The sequence below is a fragment of the Alligator sinensis genome, unplaced genomic scaffold, assembly GCF_000455745.1.
Source record: "Alligator sinensis unplaced genomic scaffold, ASM45574v1 scaffold87_1, whole genome shotgun sequence".
NCBI lineage: Eukaryota > Metazoa > Chordata > Crocodylia > Alligatoridae > Alligator > Alligator sinensis.
The window spans coordinates 2,497,255-2,519,131 of record NW_005841929.1 but is presented as its reverse complement, the minus strand read 5'-3'; the positions used below and the strand labels follow the sequence as shown (position 1 = coordinate 2,519,131).

Sequence of the window (21,877 nt, the reverse complement as noted above, 5' to 3'; positions counted from 1 at the left end):
GGTATGCCAGCAGAAATTTAGTTGGTGTAATTTGTTATTTCCTGGCAAATATAGATGTACTGTAAATATTAGGGGTGGGCAAAATGCAGCCCGGGGGACCGGATGCGGCCTGCCATGCCATTCTATCTGGCCCGCAGGGCCTCTAAAAAAATTTAGAAAATTAATATTAATCTGCCCTGGGCTGCCTGTCATGTGGCCCTTGATGGTTTGCTGAAACTCAGTAAGTGGCCGTCTGCCCAAAATAATTTCCTGCCCCTGGTAAAGATGCTGCTCTTGCTGGTATAACTACAGCTTTTGTTCAGGGGGGATGAAATAAATTATATGGGCAGAAGAGCAAACTTTTGAATAAGCTGTGTTCATACTAAGAATGCTTTGGCTAGTGCTGCTGATGTACAGTAAAGTACTTCCAGTATAGAGCTGGTCCCAGGCTTACAGGTCAGATCTACTCTGTTAGTTGAGACCTATTCTAAATTTTTTTTTTTGTACTGGTGGAACTACTTTTGGAGGGGTGGAGGTAGTTGCTTGTTACTAAAATTGTACATATGAGTGTAACTGCCTTGAGTGGATGAAGCTATGTTAAACTACAGTCAGTTTGTCCTTTGTCACAGCATAGTTTGAGATTTGGTTCTCAGGATATTGTCTTGGTTAAACTTGTGAACTGTGTTTTGAGAACACTGCTCCATAATGATTTAGAATTTTTAACTGTGACTTTCTCTTTTTGTAACTGAGATGCTGCTCCAGTATATCCATGTCTTTGTCAAAACCAGTCTAAATTTTGACCAAGTTGCTCTAGTTCTAGATACTGCTCATAGTAGCATGTGGCACACACTGAAGAGGTATAATAGTGAGCAAACCATTAGGTGTCATTAACACCAAATATTAACTTTTACTGAAAAAAGAAGTTCCTTTTTCCCTAGGGGTGCTCCAATAGAAATTTTGGGGGCCGATACCAATAGCCAGTATTTAAGGAGGCATATTGGCTGATTTCTGATACAGCTGCATCTAACTGGTAAGTTTGTGGAAGGACAGAGTGGCGGGAAGGGGCATGGGGGGTCAACACATGCAGTGTTGACCCCGGGGCGGGATGTGGCAGGTGTGGGACACGGTCACGACTCGTGGAGGGGGTGGCTCCTGCTGCTGCTTACACCTGGGGAGGGGAGGTTGGGGGGGGGCCTGTGACCTCCAGATCGGGATGGGGCAGGTGGGCGGGCTGCAGTGGTGGGCGAGAGCCAGGTCTGTGTGGGGATCTTGCTGGGGGCTGGGATTGGAGTGGGTGCCAGCAGCCCGGTGCGGGGAGCTGCAGCCACCCCATATTTCGTCGGAGCCTGGCTCCCAGCGCCACCGCCATGCACCCACCTGGCACAGCCCCAGCTCGATCCCTGCCTCCACCCATGTGCTGGGAAGAGCTGGGGCCATGCCAGGCGAGTGACAGGTGGTGGTGCTGGGAGCTGGGCTATGATGAAATTTGGGGTGGCTCCAGCACCCCCGGCGCAAAGAGCCCTGCACAGCTCCAGCCCACCAAGCCACAGCTTTGTCCCATGCCTGCCCTGCCACAGCTAGGCAGCACCTGCCCCTGCCAGGCCACCCCATCGCTGCGGGGTGGGTTGATTTGCTCCCCTCCCATCCCCCTTCCACCACAACGGACTTAACAGCTGGAGGCAGCTCTCCAAGCTTCTGGCTCTGCTCCTCGCTGCCTGTGTTCTGTGCTGCAGCTGTGCGCAGCATGGGCATTTTATTGACCCCATTGGGCCAACTTTCTGATGCAGCAAATTTTCTTTATATTGGTACTAAACCAATATCGGACCAATGTATGAGTGCACCTCTATTTTTCCCCACAAATTCCCTCCTCCCCTTCCCCAGCAAAGCAGTTTTCTATGCAGAATGGGCTTGGGGCTGGCGGCAAGTGTCTGGATCTGGGAGTAGCTGCCATTCTGAAGCAAAAATTATTTATGGGTAGATCTGGGATGAAGGGTTCTTAAAGGTGTTTTAAGCAAGTGGCAGTTATTGCTACTTGTAAGCAGAACTTGCTGGAGACAGTGAACGTAAATAAGAAGTCTACCTTGCTCAGGGATAATGACCAGTACCAAGGTTTTGGTTGGGATGAGAACAGATTGTGGGGTTCAGAACTCTTGGCTTCTGTATATCTACAGCTCTCATACTTTAAAAAATGTGTGGTTAAATTCCCTTAAGCATGTTTCTTGCTTAGTTTCATCTTGGCTCACAAAGGTTTAATGAGAGAACCCAATGTTCAGTATGTGGTGGACTCTGCAGAAATGTTGTTCAAACAACTCGGGGGTTTGGTACTAATTTTAGTTGCTAAGCCAAGCTATTGCTTCCTCCCTTATGTGGCCCAGAGGTGTGGATCTGGTGGGAAGGACTAGTTAAGGGGTCCTGAAGAAACAGTATAATTGCATCCTGGTGACAGGAAGGCAAATGTCAGTTTAGATGATTGGCAAAGGTGGAATATAGCTACCTGCCACAGCTACTAATGTAGTGTTAAGCATGTTATGTAAGTTTTACAAGTCTACCATGCAATTCCACTGAAAGCAAACTTGGCTATGTGTTAATTTAAATGTTTAAAGCCCTTCCTATACTAATCTTCAGAGGTAACCTCCTTCATTACTGTTTGACTCTAGATGACTTTCTAAATCCTGAATTAACCACAGCAGGAGCTCACTGGTTTCTGTCGGTCTGGGTTCTTATACAGTAGCCATTACCATGGTATCTGAAAGACTTGGATACCATGGATTTCTCTTGGTGTTTGGCTGTATCTTGGCAACTGATTGCTTGCTTTCTCCCCCACCCCCTTTCTCCTTGTCATTTCATAAATTGCAGACTGCTGTAAATCTCTGGAAACCCTAAGTTGAGACTTCTGTTCTGTTTTAAATCCGTGGGGTTTTTTGTGTTTTGTTTTGCTGCTAATCTTAAAGTGCTTCAGCTTTTGAGAGACGTTTCAAGGCACTTTGAGACTTGAATCTACCCTGTCCTGGTCTGCCACTGAACATGCTTAAGTTCCTTTGTCTCCCCTTCCTGCTCCCTTTCTCCCCCTATTTCCCTTCTTCCCCCCACCTTTCCCCCACATGTTAGCTTCTCAAACACTCTAGTGAGGACCACAGCTTTTAATAGAAAGCCTTCTTGCCACTTGTTATATTCATAATTTCACATCTCTCCTACTTGTGATCACATCCCTATGGCGACTACCAGTTTATTAATACAGAAAAGTATTTTTAGGATGCATATAATTTTTTTTTAAAATTTAATACACTTATATATAGTGCCCTCCAGAATGAGGCAATCCCATTAATTACAACTCTGGGACCAGCCTCTAAGCCAGTTATCCACCCACCTCACCGTAGGCAGGTCCAGGCCAGTACTCTCCAGTTTAATTGAGAGAATTTCCTGGGAGACCGATTCAAAGGCCTTACTGAAGTCTCTAGGTAAATGATATGTATCTCATGTCTCTTGTCCAGCTGGTTAGTTACTTGGTTGTAAAAGGACACCAGGTTTGTTAGGCATAACCTACCCTCCACAAAGCTGTACTGTTTTTTTTCTTAATACCCTATCAGCTATAAGCTTGTGACTGATGACCTCCTTAACAATTTTTTCAAAAGTTTTTCATAGGACTGAAGTCAAACTGACTAGTCTATAGTTTGCAAGGTCACATCTCATCCCTTTCTTAATGGGTCTGCCCTTCTGAAATCTAGGACCTCTGTTATACTAATTGAAATCCTAGCCTTCCGGTGGATGGTGAACCTAATCGGGTCATGGTCACTGTCACCCAGGGTACCACCAATCATCAGGTCCCCTACCATGTCCTCCTCTTTGGTAAGCACTAAGTCCAGAGTGGTTTCCCCCCATGGCAGTCCTTTGACAACCTCTTACAGGAACAGGTCATCAACAGTTGCCAAGAAATTGGCTGACCTGCTGGAGTTGGCCGAAGGTCCCCCCAGCAGGTCAGGGTAGTTGATAATCAGGTCTTTAGTGCTGCCTGCCTGAGTCATTTCCTTGGAGAACACCTGATTTGTTCTCCTCTTCTTGGGAGGGAGGCCTGTAGTAGAGTCCCACCATCAAGTCTCCCCCTCCTGAACCCCCTTGTATCTTGACCCAGAGGGTCTCAAGGGACCTCTCCCCACTATCGAACCTGACCTCCAGGGAGGGATACCATTCTTTCACACAGAGGGCCACCCCTCCTCCCTTCTTCCCAGTGCGATCTTTCCTGTAGAACCTATAGCTGTTGATGTCCACTGCCCAATTATGCATGTCGTCCCACCAGGTCTTTGTCAACTCAGTGAGGTCAAATTCCTTGTCTATTGGAAGGAGAGCCCGTTCTTCCTGTTTGCCCATGCTTCTGGATTTCTCATAAAGACACCCGAGTTCTCTTCTGGTTTCTGTCACTATGCAAGTATCTCAGGGTGTTGGTGCTCATCTGGGTGTCCACTATGTCGATGCCCTCTCTTGGGTCATCTTGAAAAGAGGATTCATGTACAACAGTGGTATGTGGTGTGGCTGCAGCCCCTGCCCCGGAAAGAGGAGGAGGGAGGGCTTGAGGCATGCTCCCCCAGGGAAGGCTGGAGCAGCGGGAGGTGCTGGGCTGTGCTGTCCCCCTGGAGTCACCTCTGGGAGAAGTGGGTGGGGCTTTGGCCAGTTTCCGAAGAGCTGCAAGTACCATGCTGGCAAGCTGCACGCGGCTCATGAGCTGTGGTTTGGCCACCATGGGGTTATACAGACCTACATGATGCCAGGTCTATTATAAGGTGTTAGTTAAGGACTATCTGAAGTTTGTGGGAAATGCTGAAATGCACTCAGCTGGCATGCATGTTGAATATTATCCCTGTTTTGTGTGTGGTGCATTCTTATTGTTACCTTTTTACTAACCAGTTTTGTTTACTGTTCTCCTTTTTATATAGTATGCTTCCATATGGTTTTAATCTCTAAAATGTTCTCTTGTCAAGATGCCCAATTTTTAAGTGTTGTTAGAAACTTAATGCGGACTATTTGCTACTGTTTTCCTCTCGGCTTTATTTCTAAACTTTCTCGTGTATATTCTGAAAATTCCACCTTGTATAGCGCATGAGAATTGGGAATTAGCTGCTTTGCACAATGCAGGAACAGGCAAGATTTCAATAATCTGGGCAGAGCCAGTTTACATTCATGGTTCTTGTTTACATAAATCAGTTTTCTGCTTAAGCCTACTCTCAGGGAAGTGGCAGGCAGAATTCTTAACCTTAAATGGGCCAGATATAATCCTAGCCTAGTATCCCTAGTCCTTAAAAACAAGGGATGCTTTTTCTAGGTGAAGCAAGCTATATCTATCTTTTTAGGCTTGCTTCTTTTGATGTACCATACAGAGTCTTTTAATCCTGGCATTTCCTAACTCTTGAAAGAGTTCTGACTTTGAAATTTAACTCTTTGAATGGGGGCGGGTCGTTTTGTTTTGTTTTTTAAGGGAAGTGTTCTAAAATATAATACAGAAAGGGTAGTAAATCAGGTATGCGAGATGGGAATGAAGTATCATCTCAGTATGCTTCATCAGCCACTAAGCTTACAACCCCAATCTAATGATATACTCCCTGTGATAAGTTAAAGCCTACTTGATTATGTTGTTTACTTATGACTAACTACATGTGTGTTAATTGCTCAGATATTACAGTAGAAGGAGTTTTTTGTTTTGAACTTCTTATTTAATTTATAAGTTGGCGTGTGTCGTTCTCCCCCCCCCCCCCCCCCAAAAAAAAAAATAATAATACAACAACCCACCCTGCTTATCTTATCTCTAGGTACTTTGACTCTTGTTACCTTGGCTCTGAAGTGCCTAGCATGCAGTTCTTAGTGTAGATGTAGAAGATAAATAAGCCAGTAGATATTACTTCGGTAGGTGAGGTGTAGGGTGATGGCTAACCTGAGTCATCAGTTAACTATCTGCCACTTTACATAACAAAACTAGTACCTTGACTTCAAAGTTCTCAACTTTTTTTCTGCAATGCCGCCATGTATGTGCAAATTTCCTTCTGAATGTTTAATAGACATCTGAGAAAACAAAACAGCTCTTCAGAACCAGGAAGGTAAGGGCTTACTTCTCTTTGTGACAGAAGACACACCACTTAAATCTGTCTATGATAGTCTCTCTTTAGCAGGAATACTTTGCTACTAGGTGCAGTCCCAATGATGGTAACTAGTGTGGGTGTGTTCCCATAACCAACCAGGGCAACAGGTAGCCGCTGTATGCTATAATATGTATGAGTTGGTTCTTCAGAATAGGTCTAGATATGATGCTGGTGGGGAAAAAAGGCAAGCAAAATGTAGTGAACATAGTTGTTGTCAGTGGAGCAGCCCTAGTGTTGTGTTGTGTTCTAAACTAAGAAGTGAATTATAACTTAAGAACTATAACCTCCTATGTGGGTGCCAAAAATGGCCATGTCTCTCCTGGGCAGGGAGGAAGGAGGGGGACAGTGAAGTTTCTAGAATGAGTTTGACAAATTGCTTTTTATTTTCTAACTGCACAGATTTAGCTTGAAAACTCTCTCTGTTCTGAAGAGAATAAAAAATTATTTAAAGTTTGTTTTGTTTCATGTGTTGTAAATTGATTGATATGCTGAGGAACTTGTTGACTCGTTTGGAAAAGAGCACTCTCTTTTAGTCACCTGGTAAAAGACACAAGAGAAGGTGAAATATTACTCGTAGGTTTTTTTTAAGGCAGTTAACCTTAAAAACTATTAGTTGTATGAGACAATGACTTCAGTTTCTATTTCGTGTTTATGGATGCTACAGGAGCGTGGGCACAGATGAGGGAAACCTGTTTTCTTCAGGTAGACAGTCTGAGCCGTTTGGAAAAGGGCGGCATAGAAATCTAATAACTAAATGAAATAGCTTGTGGTTACACAAACAAAAAACATTCAAAAAAAAAACTCCCCCCCCCCCCCCCCCCCAGTCTGTTTCTTTAGAAACCTTTCAGTTACATAAACTCTGCTTGTTTTTCAGAGTCATCGCACTGTCGGCAAAACCAGTCCCAAAAGAGGAAGCGTAATACTTTTTGAGAAGGCCCCCAGGGTCTCATGAATGAACCAACGGATCTCGATGACACTGGTTCTCCAGAGCCACTCCTACGGCTCAGGAAAGGACACATGCCCGACTCATCAGGGCAGTCTGTTTCTGACGATGACCACAACCACTCTGATCAGAGGCTCCTCTTAGCAGAGCCATTTCCATCCTCTGGCCAGGAAAATGTAAGTTGGGTATCTTGAGACTGTGTGCAGTTCACTGTCAAAACTGCTAGACCGTAAGGGCTGCATAATTCTAGAAAACGTGAATTAAGAGTCTGCAGTCTAAGTATGCCTTCAGGAAATGGAGTGTTCATCCATAGCCCAACTTGGGTAACGTGATGATCTGGGTTCTACCGTGACTTGAAACCTGCTTAATTTGCAAGAGGTTGTCAATTTGAGGACAAGCTACTCATGTGTTTGCTTTGGCTTGTATTTTAAAGGATACTGCTTTCCCATTCAGCTGAAGATTGTCTGTTTGGCTAATTAAAGTGGAGCCCTCTGAAATAAAAGTCGCAACAAACAGCTGGAGTGCCTCAGTGGCCCTGTGCAGCTGTGTGGCTTTTTAAGCCCCCAGTTTTTTGAAAACTTTCATCTTCACACTTGGGCAAGGAACCAAACCAGGCAAAGAATCTGGGTTCTTCTGTACCAAGATCTAGCATGTATGTAAACTTCTGAACAACTAAAGCTATGGGGCCAAGTCTCAGGCCCTTCACCTAGGGAACTGGGATGGGTCAATACACTCGTTCTATATATTCTGTCTCGGCAACCAGTCAGAGTGTGAATAAAGCATTATGTGCAGCAGGTGGTGGAGTGCCACCGTGATGGTGGGGCCAGAGGGGATGGGGGGCCAGGCGAAAGCTGGGGCCAGGTAGAAGCTGGCCTGGGCCCCCCCTTCCTCCTGCTCTGTGGAGGAGGCAATGGGGGCGGGGGGGGGGATGGGGTCGGGGCTGCCATGGCAAGGGCGGGGACGGGGAGTGACCCTGAACACGAGTCACCAGGGGAGAATGGAGTCAAGCCCAAATTGTGGAGGCGGGGGCCGCAGGGCTGGGAGCTGGGCTCTGTTCCCACCGGACCCCTGGGTGGGGATCGGAGAAATGGCCCCAGCTCCAAAGCAGTGGGGGCAAGGTTGGGGAGAGTAAGGCTGGCCCCGGGCCTCTGCCCCCCCCCCATGCCAGGCTGTGGCAGCAACAACGGAGTGGATGGGCCAGCAGTGCTGGCTCCATCCCCCCAGCAGCAAGGCCAGCAGTGCTGGCCCTGTCCCCCTGTCCCTGCAGGAGGCAGTGATGAAGCAGACGGAGGGGGGCAGCCTAGACCCCCCCCACCCCGCTCATTCTTGATGGGCAGTTGGCTAGTTTATAAATAAGTGTCCAAGAACAAATGTACCTTTTTACAGAGAACCAAAAATGGGAGGACAGTCTCTACTCAATTGTCCATCAGAGTTTATAACCACTTGGAACCAGGGCAGACAAAATAATGGCCTGGGTGTGAGGGGCAGCCTGAGCCATAGTGCATGTGCTCAGTCCTGCCACCCCTGGGCACCTGGCGGGGCAGGTGCAGTGTCCGGACTCCGCTTCCTGGAAGCCTCCAGTGGCAGCTCCTTCCGGCTGCCGTCACTAAGGTCTCTGCCACTGCCAGACTTGGTCCCGCTTCCTGGGCATCTTGGCTCACCTACCCTGTACCCATTACTAGGGGTGCGGGACCGTGCAAGTGGCATCTCCCTGGAAACCAGCCCAGGACCCCTGCAGGCTGGGTGGATGGGATGGGGCGAAAGGTTGGGTGTATAGTGGTGTCCAGGAGTGGGATGGGTGGCCGGGGCCAGGACTATGAAGTGGTGATGGCATGGGGCTGGGATCTGGGCCTGTGGCACAGCTACAATCCACTCTCTGCATGCCCCTGCCCTCGGAGCCAACATGCATCACAGGAACGTATGGGGAGCAGATTGCAGCTGTACCCTGCGCTGTCACCATATCACAATCCTTGCCCTGCCCATCCATCCTGCCCCAGATGCCACTCCCTTCCTGCAGCCCCATCTCATCTGCTTGGCCCAGCACGCCCTGCCTGCAGGGGTCCCAGCTGGTCTCCATGGAGACCCCGCCCACTCCATCCAGGGCCCCCAGCAGTGGGTGCAGGGTGGACAGACCTCGAGCTGGAAAGGATCAATTGTCCCTCTCCTTCACCCCCTCCAGCCTGCAACGGCTCAGCAAAATTCTGAAAATGGCCCTCCAGCCAAAATAACTGCCCACCCCTGACTTGGATAGTTGATACTGTATTTATTTGCATACTGCACTCATATGCCCTGAATCAGCCCTCCAAAATTGGAGGGCCTGTTTTATGTTGAAGTTGATTCTTCTTTGCTGCAGTAGAAATGGGGAAGAATAGAAACATGCTGACGCTGCTGTAAGGGCTACCAAGATGGCTGTTGATTTTCTTGCTCCATCAAGCAGAAGGGGCAGAGTCCTATGTTAACCCTCTCAGCTGCTAAAGACTTTGCAGTAGCTATTGGCTAAACACTAGTTTGTGCCTGAAGCAGCACTTGAGCTAGCTCAGAGCAAGTGAGCTGCTGCATGCAGTCTGTGGCATCTTGATGAGGCTTGTGCAGTAAAAAACAATACTTTTTATGTATACAAACCTTTTCTATAAGAACTATTACAGTAAGAAGTAAGCTTTGCTACTGCTTTTGCAAGGGTCTGGGGCCTAGCCTTATTGCCACCCTAAGCAGTTCCTGGTGCCTCACCCAGGTTGTCTCTTGGGATGACACATTTCCTAGACACTGTGTTCCTAAGGAGGACTTGCCCTGTCACAGTCTGCCACGACACTGAAAAAACCTTGTAGTCTGCAAAAAATATGCTCTGAAGATTACTGTAATGGTTTGCCTCTTACTTAGATGTTATCTGTGAAACGCACACAAATGGCTTGTGTAAAAGATCCTTTTAGTTTGAGGTAGGTATATTAATTAATGTAATTGCCTGCCCCCTAGGTTGCATTTTGGGTGTCAATACAAATATCCCAGTAATGAGGGGGTTAGAACAGATGCCTCTCATGGAGGATTGCTAATAAACAAAGTCTCTGTACTTGGAAGATATTTATAGTAGCTGTGTATGTTAAAGGGCACTTGGGGCCTTCCTCTCCTTTCTGCACTTCTGAATGTTCAGAGTGCCTAGGAAACAGTGCCCTTTGCCACCTCGGTGCCTTCCAGTTGTAGCAGCAGATGAACATGAGCTACTTCTGATTTGGCTACTTCTCTCTGATAATGTTTTCCCTTAACTTTTCTTCTTGATGGGGTTAGAGATGGTTTGCTGGTTATCATCTTCCTAAATTGTTCTAGGTAATGTTAGTTCAGAATAGAGTTCTAACTATTGAATTGACAAGAGTCTAATAGCTGAAAACCGGTTTTTAAGAGGTGTTCTTTTGCAGTAATCATCTTTTTGCAATCGCACATACCAGATTACTGATTTGCCTTTTGAGGGTCACTTTCTTTCAAGGTGCTCAATTTGCAGCATGTTTATCCTGTGAGCTTGCAAGCAATGACGAAATATGCTGCAGAATTTTAATGATCTAAAAAGCTGTAGCAACAGCCTCCTAAATTGGACCCATCTAATGGATTAATGTGAGGCTCATTGTCACTTCAGGAAGCTAAGATGAAGAGCACAGTACAAAAGGTCTCATTCTCTACACCAGATTTAGGATCAAAGAGCTGAGTATAGTCTTTTACCAGATCATCAGACCTAACCCAGTTTTGGACAGTATAGCTTCTGAATTGGAAGCCAGGCCACAAGAAGAACCATCAGATCATGTTTCGTGAAATCGCAGGGCAAGAAGTTACCTATTGGTTGAGCCAGAGAACACTTGGGGGGAAATCATGCAGTCTTACAAAACAGAGGTAGGGGGAGGGGAAAAAAAGAAAAAAATTAAAATCCAGTGCAGGATTTTCTTCCATCTAGCAATTACAGGAGAATACTAAAATGACAGCAATAAGCCAATTCCTCCCCAGAGCAAGGGTTTGGACTCTATCTTAATTTCTATGATTCTGTGACAACCAAGGAAAAGCATTGTGCCCTTGGTTTCATGGAACTATGCACTACAGCTGGGATGAGATAGTTGGGACAGGGTCCTGCTTAAATCTGATCTGAGGTCCTTTCAAAACCTTTAATTTTCTATGAGTCTTACTGCACATATAGCATATAGTTCCAGGAGGAAGGAGTAGAGTCTGATGATGTCGGGCCACAGCTCTTTTCTTTTGTCTCTTGTCTGTCTGCTTCCACGGGGAGGAAATTTTGCTTGAAATAATCAATGCCTTGGTGTACATCACGATGCCTTTGGGGACAATTCAGTGCTCAACTCTCCCAGGTGTTGTTAATATTGCATTTCTCCAGATTAGCTTTTAAGGCATCCTTTAATCTCTTCTTTTGCCCACCTCTAGAGCAGTGACCATTGGTGAGTTGGGTGTGTAAGACCCATTTTGGGAGCTGGTTGTCAGGTGTCCTTATGAAATGTCCTGTTCAACAGAGGTGGTGCTGCATAAACATCATTTCAGTATTGGTTAGTATTCATTCTTCTGTCCTTTCAGTTGATTTGGAGGACTTTCCAAAGACATTGCTTATAGAAAGGTTCCAAAGCTTTTGGTTGTTTTCAGTTTCATCCAAGTTCTACACCCATGGAACAGGGTAGGAATGACAGCAACCTGGTAGATGAGTGTGCGGGCCGGGCGCGAGCCGGGCCCTTTTCGTGCTGCACACGGGCTGTGGCCAGCAGCCTGGGCACGCGGGGTCGGAGAGAGGGCGCGTCAAGCTAGAATTAGGCACAGACTCGTAGCGGTAGATTTAAAGATTGTTTACTTATACCAGAGATGGTTGTGGTGTAGGCTGGAAAACTTGCTTGAGTTGCGGTTACAGACATAAACAACACGAACGGTCACATGGAGTTTGCTAGGCTCCACGGAAACAGAGCTCCGGATGCTCTGGACAAGCGCGCCATCAAAATAGGAACTTCGTAGATACGTCTTATAAAGAATTATCGCTCGAAGACGGGAAGAGGTGGGCGATGGATCAGGTCGCCAAACTTGGGCGGAAACCGCTCAAGCCTCTTATACGGCTAACAGGCCAATCGTTAGCCGCCACGTGGGAATAATTTAGAACTAGCCAATAACGGGGAACCAATTTGCATGCGGGTGGCGGGAACTCCTTTGCACTGTGCATTTCCCTTGCAACTTGAGCAATGCACCCTGCAAAGGAAGCTGCAAATAGGCGGGAAACTCTTCCTTGCACCGGGGTTCTCTTCTGCAGCAGAAAACTCTACCGTGCAATGAAGCTGTAATTTGGCGGGGATAATTCTAGTGCCGAAGCACACATAAAATCATACTTTTGGGTTATGACAATGAGAAGTTTTACTTGGATCCTAATATCATGATCAGGGATCCAGGTTTTCAGTTTTGCCATGGAAAAATTTGGATCTTCTCCGTTGAAGGAGAAAAACCCAGGAAACCGTGATTCTCCCCTTTCAGGCTGGCAGAGTACCAGCTTGCTGGGGGCAGTGGGTTGCAGTAGGCAGGAAGTGTCACATGCATTGATTTTTCCTGAAGCTGATAGTCGGTCCAAGCATTGCATATGCTTCACAGAAGCAAGAAAGAGTGACCTGGAGCTCTGTGTTGTGTGCCCACTCAGTTGAAATCCATCAGCATATTGAAGATCAGCAATGGAGGAGTTGGTTATCTTGAATTTGGAACATGAAGAGTTGATGTTAAAGAGTTTTCTGTCCTTGTGATACTGGCTGCTGACTCCAGATGGAAGTATATAAGTAATGAGATATGGAATAGCTGTGACATATATATGGACAAGTGTGGGGCAATCGCACATCCATGCTTGACTCCAATTCTGATAGGCAAGGAGGCTGTTTCTGAGCCATTGCTAACAACAATTACTGTCATATGGTCGTGAAGAAGTCTGATAATGGTAACAAATTTCGGCAGGCATCCAGATCTCGTTAGGATCTTCCACAGGGCCTCTCTGATTGAATCAAAGACCTTAATCAGGTCAGTGACGGCCATGTAAAATCTCAGTGTTGCTTGTGACACCTTTTCTTTGCAGCTGTTTAGCAACAAAGAACATATCTGTTGTACCACTGAGTTGTCTGTAACCACACTAGGACTTGGATAGAATTTCCTTAGTAAGGAAAGTGAGTCTATTAAGGAGAGAGCAGGTGAGGATCTTACCAGCTATGGAGAAGAGTACAATACCACAATTTGCTGCAGCCCTATTTATCTTCTCTCTTAAATATGGCAATGATGCTGGCACGTCATAAATCACTGGAATTCTATTCATGTTTCCAGATTTTTCCATAATGATGATGCATAGTCAGAGAGCGAGTTTTGTTTGTTTCTTTGTGCTTTTTGGTTTTTGTTTTTTTTTTTCACCCTGTTTTATACATTTCAGCTGGTATTCAGTGGCTTTCGAGACCTCTTGATAAGTTGGTGGATCTGCAGGGTAGCCCTTTATGGGCTGCTGTGGAATGGCTTTTATGGTATTGTTTTCGACACTGGAATCAAGGTAGAAGGAGCACTTTCAAGAGCTCTTGAACGAAGCATTGACGATACAGGTGTCTGTTTTTGATGAGTGTTGTTCCATCCTTGTACTTCAGAGGGACAGCATCTTGTATGCTTGGCCCATAGATAGCTTCAGCTGTGCCAAAGAAACTACACATGGTATGGCTGTCAGCAGACTTCTGAATCTTTTTGCTTTGTCCTCCCACCACTTGTTTCACTCTCAAATTTCCTCTGAGTCTTGGCTTTAATGTGGTGATAAGTGTCTTGCTTCTTGTTGTAGGTGATGTCATTCAAGCTTTGAAATGTCATTGACAGGAAAATGGGAGCCCAAATTTCTCTCTCATTGAACTAGTCCTGATGTTTCTTTGTGGAGAAATGCAAAGAATCTCTAGGCTTCTGTGTCATGTATGCCTTCCTTGGGGCTCTCCCAGCGATACACGGTGTCAAGAACATCAGGGAGATCAGAGTGTCTCGCTGAGGCAGTGCTGGAGATGGTCACTTTTGGTGGGGTCTTTAAGGTGTTCGATATTGAACCTCTTCCTTGGTTGTTTCTTTTGTTTGCTTTGTTCTAGGGCAATACACGTGGACATGACAGAACATCAAATGATGATCCATCCAGCAGTCATCTGTGCTGGTCATAGCTCTCAGTATACAGATGTTGTGATGTAGTCAATCGGGTGCTAGTGTTTCGAGTGAGGGTGCATACATGATGTCTTCCACTTTGTTGCTTTGGCAGAAGGGGGAATTTGTGATGATGAAACCACGTTTCAAACACTTGCTCAGGGGAGGAATTCCATTTGAATTGATATTCCTTACCTGTTCCTTTCCCAGGTGTTTCTTTCCATATCTCAGAGTCCCTGCTCACTCAAGCTTTGAAATTGCCAAGAAGAATTATTTTATTTTCTCTGGGGACTGATGACAGGACTTGGTCTACTTGAAAATACAATTAATTTGTTCTGTCATCTGCATCAAGGGTTGGGGCATATGCGCTAGTGGCTGTTCCACATTTTCTGTTGGTGAGTTGACAGAGGATTGTGACATGCTCACTAATGCTAACCGGACATACTGGCATCTGAGTAACATCCAGTGCCATGGATGTATATCTTTTGGCTTTTCCTTTCCAAAAACAAAAAAAATGTAGCCACTCCCATACCCTTGTAAGCTGCTCCTCTCTTGTGCATCTGGTCTCACTAAATGCAATGTCAATAGAAAATTATGTAAATTCCCTAGTCCCAAGTGCTATCCTTTGATTCAGTCAGCACAGTTAGGGTTGTCCATCAGAGTGCAGACTTGGAAACTTTTGTTACTTGATTTATACCACACATATGCAGTAAGACACTGGATGTGGTTTTCCTTTTAGGTGAAATGAGATGGATTATGTTTAAGGGACCTTTTTCTAGCCCCCTTCACATTTTGGGGTGAGCAGAGTATATCCTACATAGGTCTGCTCAGTCATAATTTGCTGCTGCAGAATTGCACATCTGTCTCGGTTCCAAGTATAAAATGGCCATTATACAATCATTACCTCTGTGTAGGTCCATGACTAGGGACTTCTAGTAGTCTCTAGCACCTGCCAGTCACCAATTGCTGTAGGACTTGCTGTTGAAGGAAGACATCTGCACATGTTGTCTTGGTGTGGGAATGTTCTTGTGCAACAGCAACTGTACAATACCTTGCAGGAAGGAAACCTTTAAGCCAACGGCAAGGAAAACCTAGATAACCCGAGGTTTCTATTCCACTGCAGCCTTCATCCACCTTTGTAGTTATTGTGAAATAGTCTGTCTTGAAATACTGTTTCTCAATCCATCTACTCCACCATTGCACTTTTATTTTTGGTTTTGGATTGCTTCTGGTTTAGAAATCAGACTAATACTAGTCATACTTCCTTCCTTAAAGCCTACACTTGCCACCATGTGCCTATAAATTACTGTTAATTGGCATTAGGCAAAAAGGAAGCTGAAGAGGCCTTGTGTAAACATGCAAGTTGCCCTGGTTTAACTTTTTTTGTTATTTTTAAACCAGCATAAAGTGAGGCAAGATGCTGCTGCTATGGGGATTCCTGTCTCCACTGCATGCACCTAGAGCCTCAAGCCCTGCTGTCTCCATTGTGGCACCTTCCTACACTTATAGTGCCCAGTGCTGATGCCTGGTCATCCATCCTTAGTTATGCTACTGCTCTTCTTGTCTGAAGAAAAGGTGACTTGATTTGCTTACTCAGTCTTGGAATTTCTGAGAAATTGGTCTGAAACAAAGGAAAATTCAGTGTAAAATGCTAAGATGTAATAAGAAGACTGTAAACAGGCTTGAAAAAAGGATTCATATATCTTCTAGCTCCCTCTCCTATTCCCCACAAAGTAGGCACTCTTGTATAAAGTCACTATTCTGTTTCTTTTTGTCACCAATTCATGTAACAGCTTGTTGGGTACTGAAATATATTTGTGTTTAATCACCATGCCAATACCCACCTGGAAAAAAAACAACCTTAGGCAGTTTCTTGGCATGGGCAGAATGAACTATCCAGCTTTTTCCTGAGAGGAGTCAGTTCTGTAACTCTCAAATTTGTTCTTTTTTCAGTTTTGCCCACTTTGCTGAACATTAAAAATTCTCCTTGCTCTGACTAGGAATAGTCCAGGAATCTTTTGGAAGCAATAAGAATATAACTATGACACAAATATAGATGATTTGTAGCACCTTGGACCCTTGGCCTTTGGATGGCTATCTTCCTTTTTCAGACTTTATCGTGGATTGATTCAGTTTTTTTGTTTTGAAGCCTTACTACTTGCAAGTCGTGATTGCTGGTTGGCACTATACCTTCGTGGTGCTGTTCCTCTGGTTGGTTTACATTTCTTGGCAGATTGCTACAAGACTAGCAAAAGAAAAATAGCTCATGATCTCTTTCTGACAAGTGTATTTGAAGCTAAAACACTTGGAACTTACATTCCCAGCGATGCTACATTACAGCTGTTCTGATTTGAGCAGCACACCTACTGGGTTGGGGCTAGCAGTACTTTTTAGTATATGCGTTTCTTAAAAATGGCTTGTTTGAAAGGTACAATCTGGTTGTAACATTTGATAGCTAAATCAGGGTTGATTCAGCAACCAGCTGATTTACTACACCACAGGCAAGCCTTTCACTTAGCTGAGTGCTGGAGAGTTCTCTTCAAAAATGCTTTCCTCTCTCAGTTCCAAAGAAATAACCTGTCCTGTTGTTCCCTTCCCCCAGCATCCTGAGCTTTCAAAACCTGAAAAAGGAAAGAGAACTTAATGGAAGTGCTGGGAATGGGAGGCTTGAGGGGAAGGAGCTTGTAGATGGCATCTTTATCATCAACAGCTTTCCTTTTATACTCTAAACTCATAGCTGGAAAAAAGACTTTTTAGTAATGTGTTCACATTGCCCTTTCTCCTTAATTGCTTGATTACAGATGGAAGAGGCTTAGCCCTTGCTTACCCCTAGCTTTTTATTTATATGGCTCAGTGAAGGTGTTTTAAGCAAAAACCATTTACTGCTTCCTGGGGTCTGTCCCTGGATACACATTTGCCTGCCTCAGCAGAACTCCACTGGACAAGCAGATTAACTTGAAACTACCTTTTTAACTTCCCAAGCTATTAGCTTGTTACTCCCTCCTGTTTCCAAGTTGCTGTCAGATCATATCATGTCAATTATCTATTTTATTTATTTATTTTTAAGCTTAGTCTCCCTCCTTTACAGGAAAAATGCTTGCTGTTGCCAAGGCTGTCTCACTTTCAGTATTGTATTTTTCTCTAATGTGGTGCTGCAAATGCTTTCCCCCCTGCTCCTCAACTCTTGGATCTTGGTGCTTCTTTTGAAGCTCTCTATTAATTTCCACTCATTCTTGGCTTCAACTTATCCTACATAAACTACTGCTCCAGTTTTCTTTCTTGATCCCTTTTACTCAGAGTAACCTTTATTTTTGCACATGTGCTTTTTTGCGGCGTTTTTGAGACGGGGGCAAGAGGCACGTGTGGGAACGAAAAAATGTTCCCTGCGCTGCAAGTTTGTGGCATAGGGAGTAAATTAGACTGGATATCCAGGGAGCAAAAAAAAAAAAAACGCTCCGAAGAACAGCGGAGCCAGCAAGGAGTCAGTCCTCCACAAGAGACGCTCTGGTTTCAGCCAGAGCGTCTCTTTGCTCCTGCTGCCCCCGGTGCTGTCCATGGTAATTGGGGGGAATGGGGAATATTGGGCGGGGGGGGGAATTTGAGGGGTAGCAGGGGAATGTGGCGGCATTTGGGAAGTGGCGGGAGGGATGTCCCCAGGACTGCAGGGGGTGAGGACCAGGCCCAGACCTGTGCAGCTCGCTAGTTCGGCTTTGCACTGGAACGGGCCGCACGGCTCCGGGAGGCGCACACAGGAGCCGCACCTCCCAGAGCCGTGTGACCCGCTCCGGTGCAAAGCCAGACTAGGGAGCCACATGGGGCTGGCTCAGGTCCCGCCATGTGCCACCTCCTCGCAAGCACAGTGGGGCAGAGGCAGGACCCGGTGTGAGCCAAGCCGGGTCCTGCCGGCCCTGTGGCCCCTCTGCTGCCCGGCCGGGCTGGGCCCATGGTGGCAGGACCTGGCATGGCACGTGTGTGCCGCGGCCAGCCAGGTCCTGCTGCCCTTGGGGCCCCTCTGCCTCCCGTCTGGGCCATTGCCATGGCAGCAGGACCCAGCGCAGTGCGCAGGGACCGCTCAATGTGCCCAGCCGGGTCGCGCGCGTGGTTCTCCCCCCCCCCCCCCCCAAAACCTCCCACAGAAAAAAACCTGGAGCAGTGCACACTTGGCTAGCACATGCTGCTGAAAAGTGGAGCTGGCTGCCCAGACCCAGGCTTCACGCGGCAGAATGGCTGTAGCTGCAGCACTGGGAGTCCCCCGGGATCCCAGGTAAGGCTGCTAGGGCCAACACAGTGCCAGCTTCTCCTACCCCACCTGGGGTAACTTGCTGCATGCCAAAGCATGCATGGCACAGGTGTTCCCCAGGGACAAGAAGCAGCGGCGCAAGGTGTGCTGCCACTACCTGTTCCCAGGGAACCAAAACATCCACACACTTCTGGATGTGTCCATAGTGAGAAAGTTCTTCCTATGTCTAACCTAAACTTCCTCTGCTGTGGTTGGAGGCCATTGCTCCTGGTTTTGTCTTTTGAGACCACAGAGAATAATCTATCCCAATGATTCTCAACTGGAGTGCTGTGGCAACCTGGAGTGCCATGCCACCCAGTCCCTATGTAAGGACATAAACGCTCTCCTCCTCTGTTTGGCTTCCTGTACCTGCCCTAGCTACTCCAGCAGTGCCTGCAGCCACTTTTCTGGAAACTTACTGCTGGTGCTACCTTCCCCTGCCCTTCCCTGCCTCAGGCAGCCCCCGTGCCAGCCCTGCACCATGCTCCCAGCAGCACGCTCTGCTATGAGTTGGTGGATGCACGGAGTTGTGCTTTTCAGCCTGACTCTTCCCCTCCTCCTTCCATGCTCCCAGGGCTGTAAGGTGGCATTGTTTGGGGCAGTCATTAGTGTGTGCAAGTTCCTGCAGGGGCAGCCTCAGCAGTGGGGGCTGCCCTTGACCCCTGAGATGCAAACTAGGGGCTGGGAGAGGCAGACAATGGAGAGAGCAGAGCAGGGCAGGGTGAGGTTGTGTCCCTGCCATCCTTAAGTGGTACAAGTAGTTTTCACTTTTTTTTTTTTTTAGCCTCAAAGCCCCTCTCGGTGAGGTTGTGTCCCTGCCATCCTTAAGTGGTACAAGTAGTTTTCACTTTTTTTTTTTTTTTTTTTTTTTTTTAGCCTCAAAGTCCCTATCTTCTTTCTGAATTTAGATCTAGCTCAGTGATTACCCCAGATCCCCCCATCAGTTCTGAGGTGTGTATTGTTTTGCCTTTTCCTCCTCAGTAGAACTGTGCCTGTTAATCAGGCTTGTCTGTCTCTACCTTCTAAGACTTATTTGATATCAAACTTGTTTCAAAATTTCTTTTGAAAACCATTCCCTTTCCTTAGCCTGTGTCCATGCATGCTAGCCCCTCCTACTCTAATAAAAATAGGTCATTGAGCCCTGGGACTTGGTGGTACAGTCTGACTTAATTTTTAAAAGGTCTTGGATCTAGAGAACCATTAAATTCAGGAAATGCTGACTTTATTCTGTTAAAGCTAGAAGTACTACTCCTTAAATTGCCATATGCTGCTCTTGATATAGTAGCCATGCCTAATCCTGGCAGTCAGATACATTGGTCCTCTTTTAATATTAAACATCCTGATTTTTTTTTTTTTTGTTTATTTGTTTTAAAGCAACCTTGACTTCAGCACTGAACTGTTTTCTTACCATAGTGCCAGCTGCAGAAGTCTCGGGAATCTGACTTTACAAACACATATCCATAAAATACAATGTTAAAATGCCACTTTTGTAAAATATGGCCGTACTTTTAATACATGTGATGCCAGGGAAGAACCTGCCTAACATGTTTATAAATAATTCTAATAAAGCATTTATGCATATACACACCAAGGGCTTGTTCAGCTTTTGTAATAGTGACACAAACAGATATTCAAGCCTTGTGTCACTGTTGTAACCTTGCGTGGCTTCTTATACATGAACCTGTTCGTTCAGGTCATGTGTACAGTCCTGAACCTTTTTAGAGGAGCTGTTTATCTTTCTTAATAATAGCAAATAAAGTTCAGCATTAATTTTGTTGTTGTTGTTTTTGCTTTTGTAGAGTTGTCGGTGCATCTGAGCGTTAAGTAGTGTTAAAGGTTCATGATGATGATGGGAGCTGGACTGGACAAATTGAAGTTGGTCTAATAAAAGATATCAGATTTACCAAAAGAACCTTGTCTGCCCATGTCCTTAGACCACCACAGCTACAACCTACACCCCTGTAATCTTTTTCTTGTGAAAGTTACCTTCCCTTTTTTGGGTGGGTGGGTGAAGGATCTGTTATTATTTAGGTGTTTCCCTCTTCCGCATCATGTTGGAATGCGTGGCTTCCATGACAGCATGTTTTTCTCCCTTTAGTGTTTATATATCTGGATTGTCCTTTGTTCCCCTTCTGTACTTCAGGCAGCGATATCGCCCAAAGAAATGCCTCTTACTGTGGCTTTGTTGAACTGACACAATCAAATGCATGTGACTCTTTATAACCTGATGAATGGGCTTTTTATACAGCCCTGAAAACCTGTGCTTGACTCTTTCCTTTTCTACTTTAATCCTTCAGTGACAGGAGGTAGACAAAAGAACCATTTTCTTCACGTTTATTCTAGCCATCACAATCTTTTGTACTATTGAATGATGTTTTCTTTCTTGCGGCTGAGTTGCACTATGCATTTGCAAATGTGTGGCATGAAAGTGCCTATGAAATGGAGGAGTATTGCTCTCAAGGATTTGATGTCCTGTGTTGGTGAGGGGAATTCAGAGCACTTGACCACTTTTTGTAAGTGGATGGAAGATTTGCCAGATGTGCAGCTAGACTGCTTCTTAAGGAGGAGGAGTGCTACGATTTCATGATGCAACTTGTTTGTCTTATGAAAAATGTAGTAGTGTCAGTATCTTGGTGTAAGAGTCTCTTTGGGGCTTAAAGCACAAAGGGTTTAGATAGGGAAGGAAAAAGGAATCTAAAACCTAAAAAAATTTTTTGACTAGCTTGAAGGTGAGGAAAAGTTTTAGGATGCCTAGGTAAGACCTCCAGAAAAATTTCTGCTGGAGGTTCTCACTGCCAGTAACCTTACATTTCAAAAAACAGCTTTTCCATCTGTGTGCATTACAGCAAAACTTAAGACTTAGAATCTTTCGTTCCTGCTCAGAGCCTGCAGGAGCCAGGATTGTTTGAGTTCAAACAAACTTAATTTCCTGTCCTACCATCCACCCTAGCTTTCCAGGATGTCTTACTCTTAACATTTTTTTTTTTTTAATCTCACCTGATTTGCTGCCTCTTCCCTCCTTTTTTGTTTTAATTGTGAAGTGTTTGGGACATTAGGCTTTATTATTATTTAAAAATATATATTTTACAGTGCTTGGCTCAATGGGGTACTACATCCTTCCATAATATAAGAGAGTTTAAATCTATGATGATTGCAGGTTTACATCCCAAATCTTTTGAGGCAGCTGGCACACCTTTGAAGTGGAAGGGGAATAGCCTGTGAGCGTGCATGCAGTTTTAAAACTTGAGAGCATGCGCTGAAGAGGAAGAAAAATAAGTGACCTTCCTAATCTTGACTAGGCAGCATCCCATCCAGATAACCAGTAACCTGCCAGAATTGTGTGTGTTGTTCTTATCTTTTGCTTCTAAAGAAGAAAAAAAAGATTTGTACTTAGTAGGG

At 45.5% G+C, this 21,877-nt stretch overlaps 1 protein-coding gene across 4 annotated transcripts in view; it reads left to right on the top strand.

The window, feature by feature from the left end:
- The window catches only part of ADIPOR2 (adiponectin receptor 2), a 51,284-nt gene that overhangs the window by 8,414 nt on the left and 20,993 nt on the right, over positions 1-21,877 (top strand). For 2 of the 4 annotated variants that reach the window (XM_006019442.2, XM_025198793.1), the window contains exon 2: positions 6,979-7,223. In XM_006019442.2, coding sequence (XP_006019504.1) covers positions 7,053-7,223 — 171 coding nt within the window. In that variant the 5' untranslated portion in view covers positions 6,979-7,052. Of the gene's footprint in view, positions 1-5,941; positions 6,063-6,978; positions 7,224-21,877 lie in introns of those variants that run through there. The other 2 variants (XM_014517884.2, XM_025198792.1) reach the window with 2 other exon arrangements.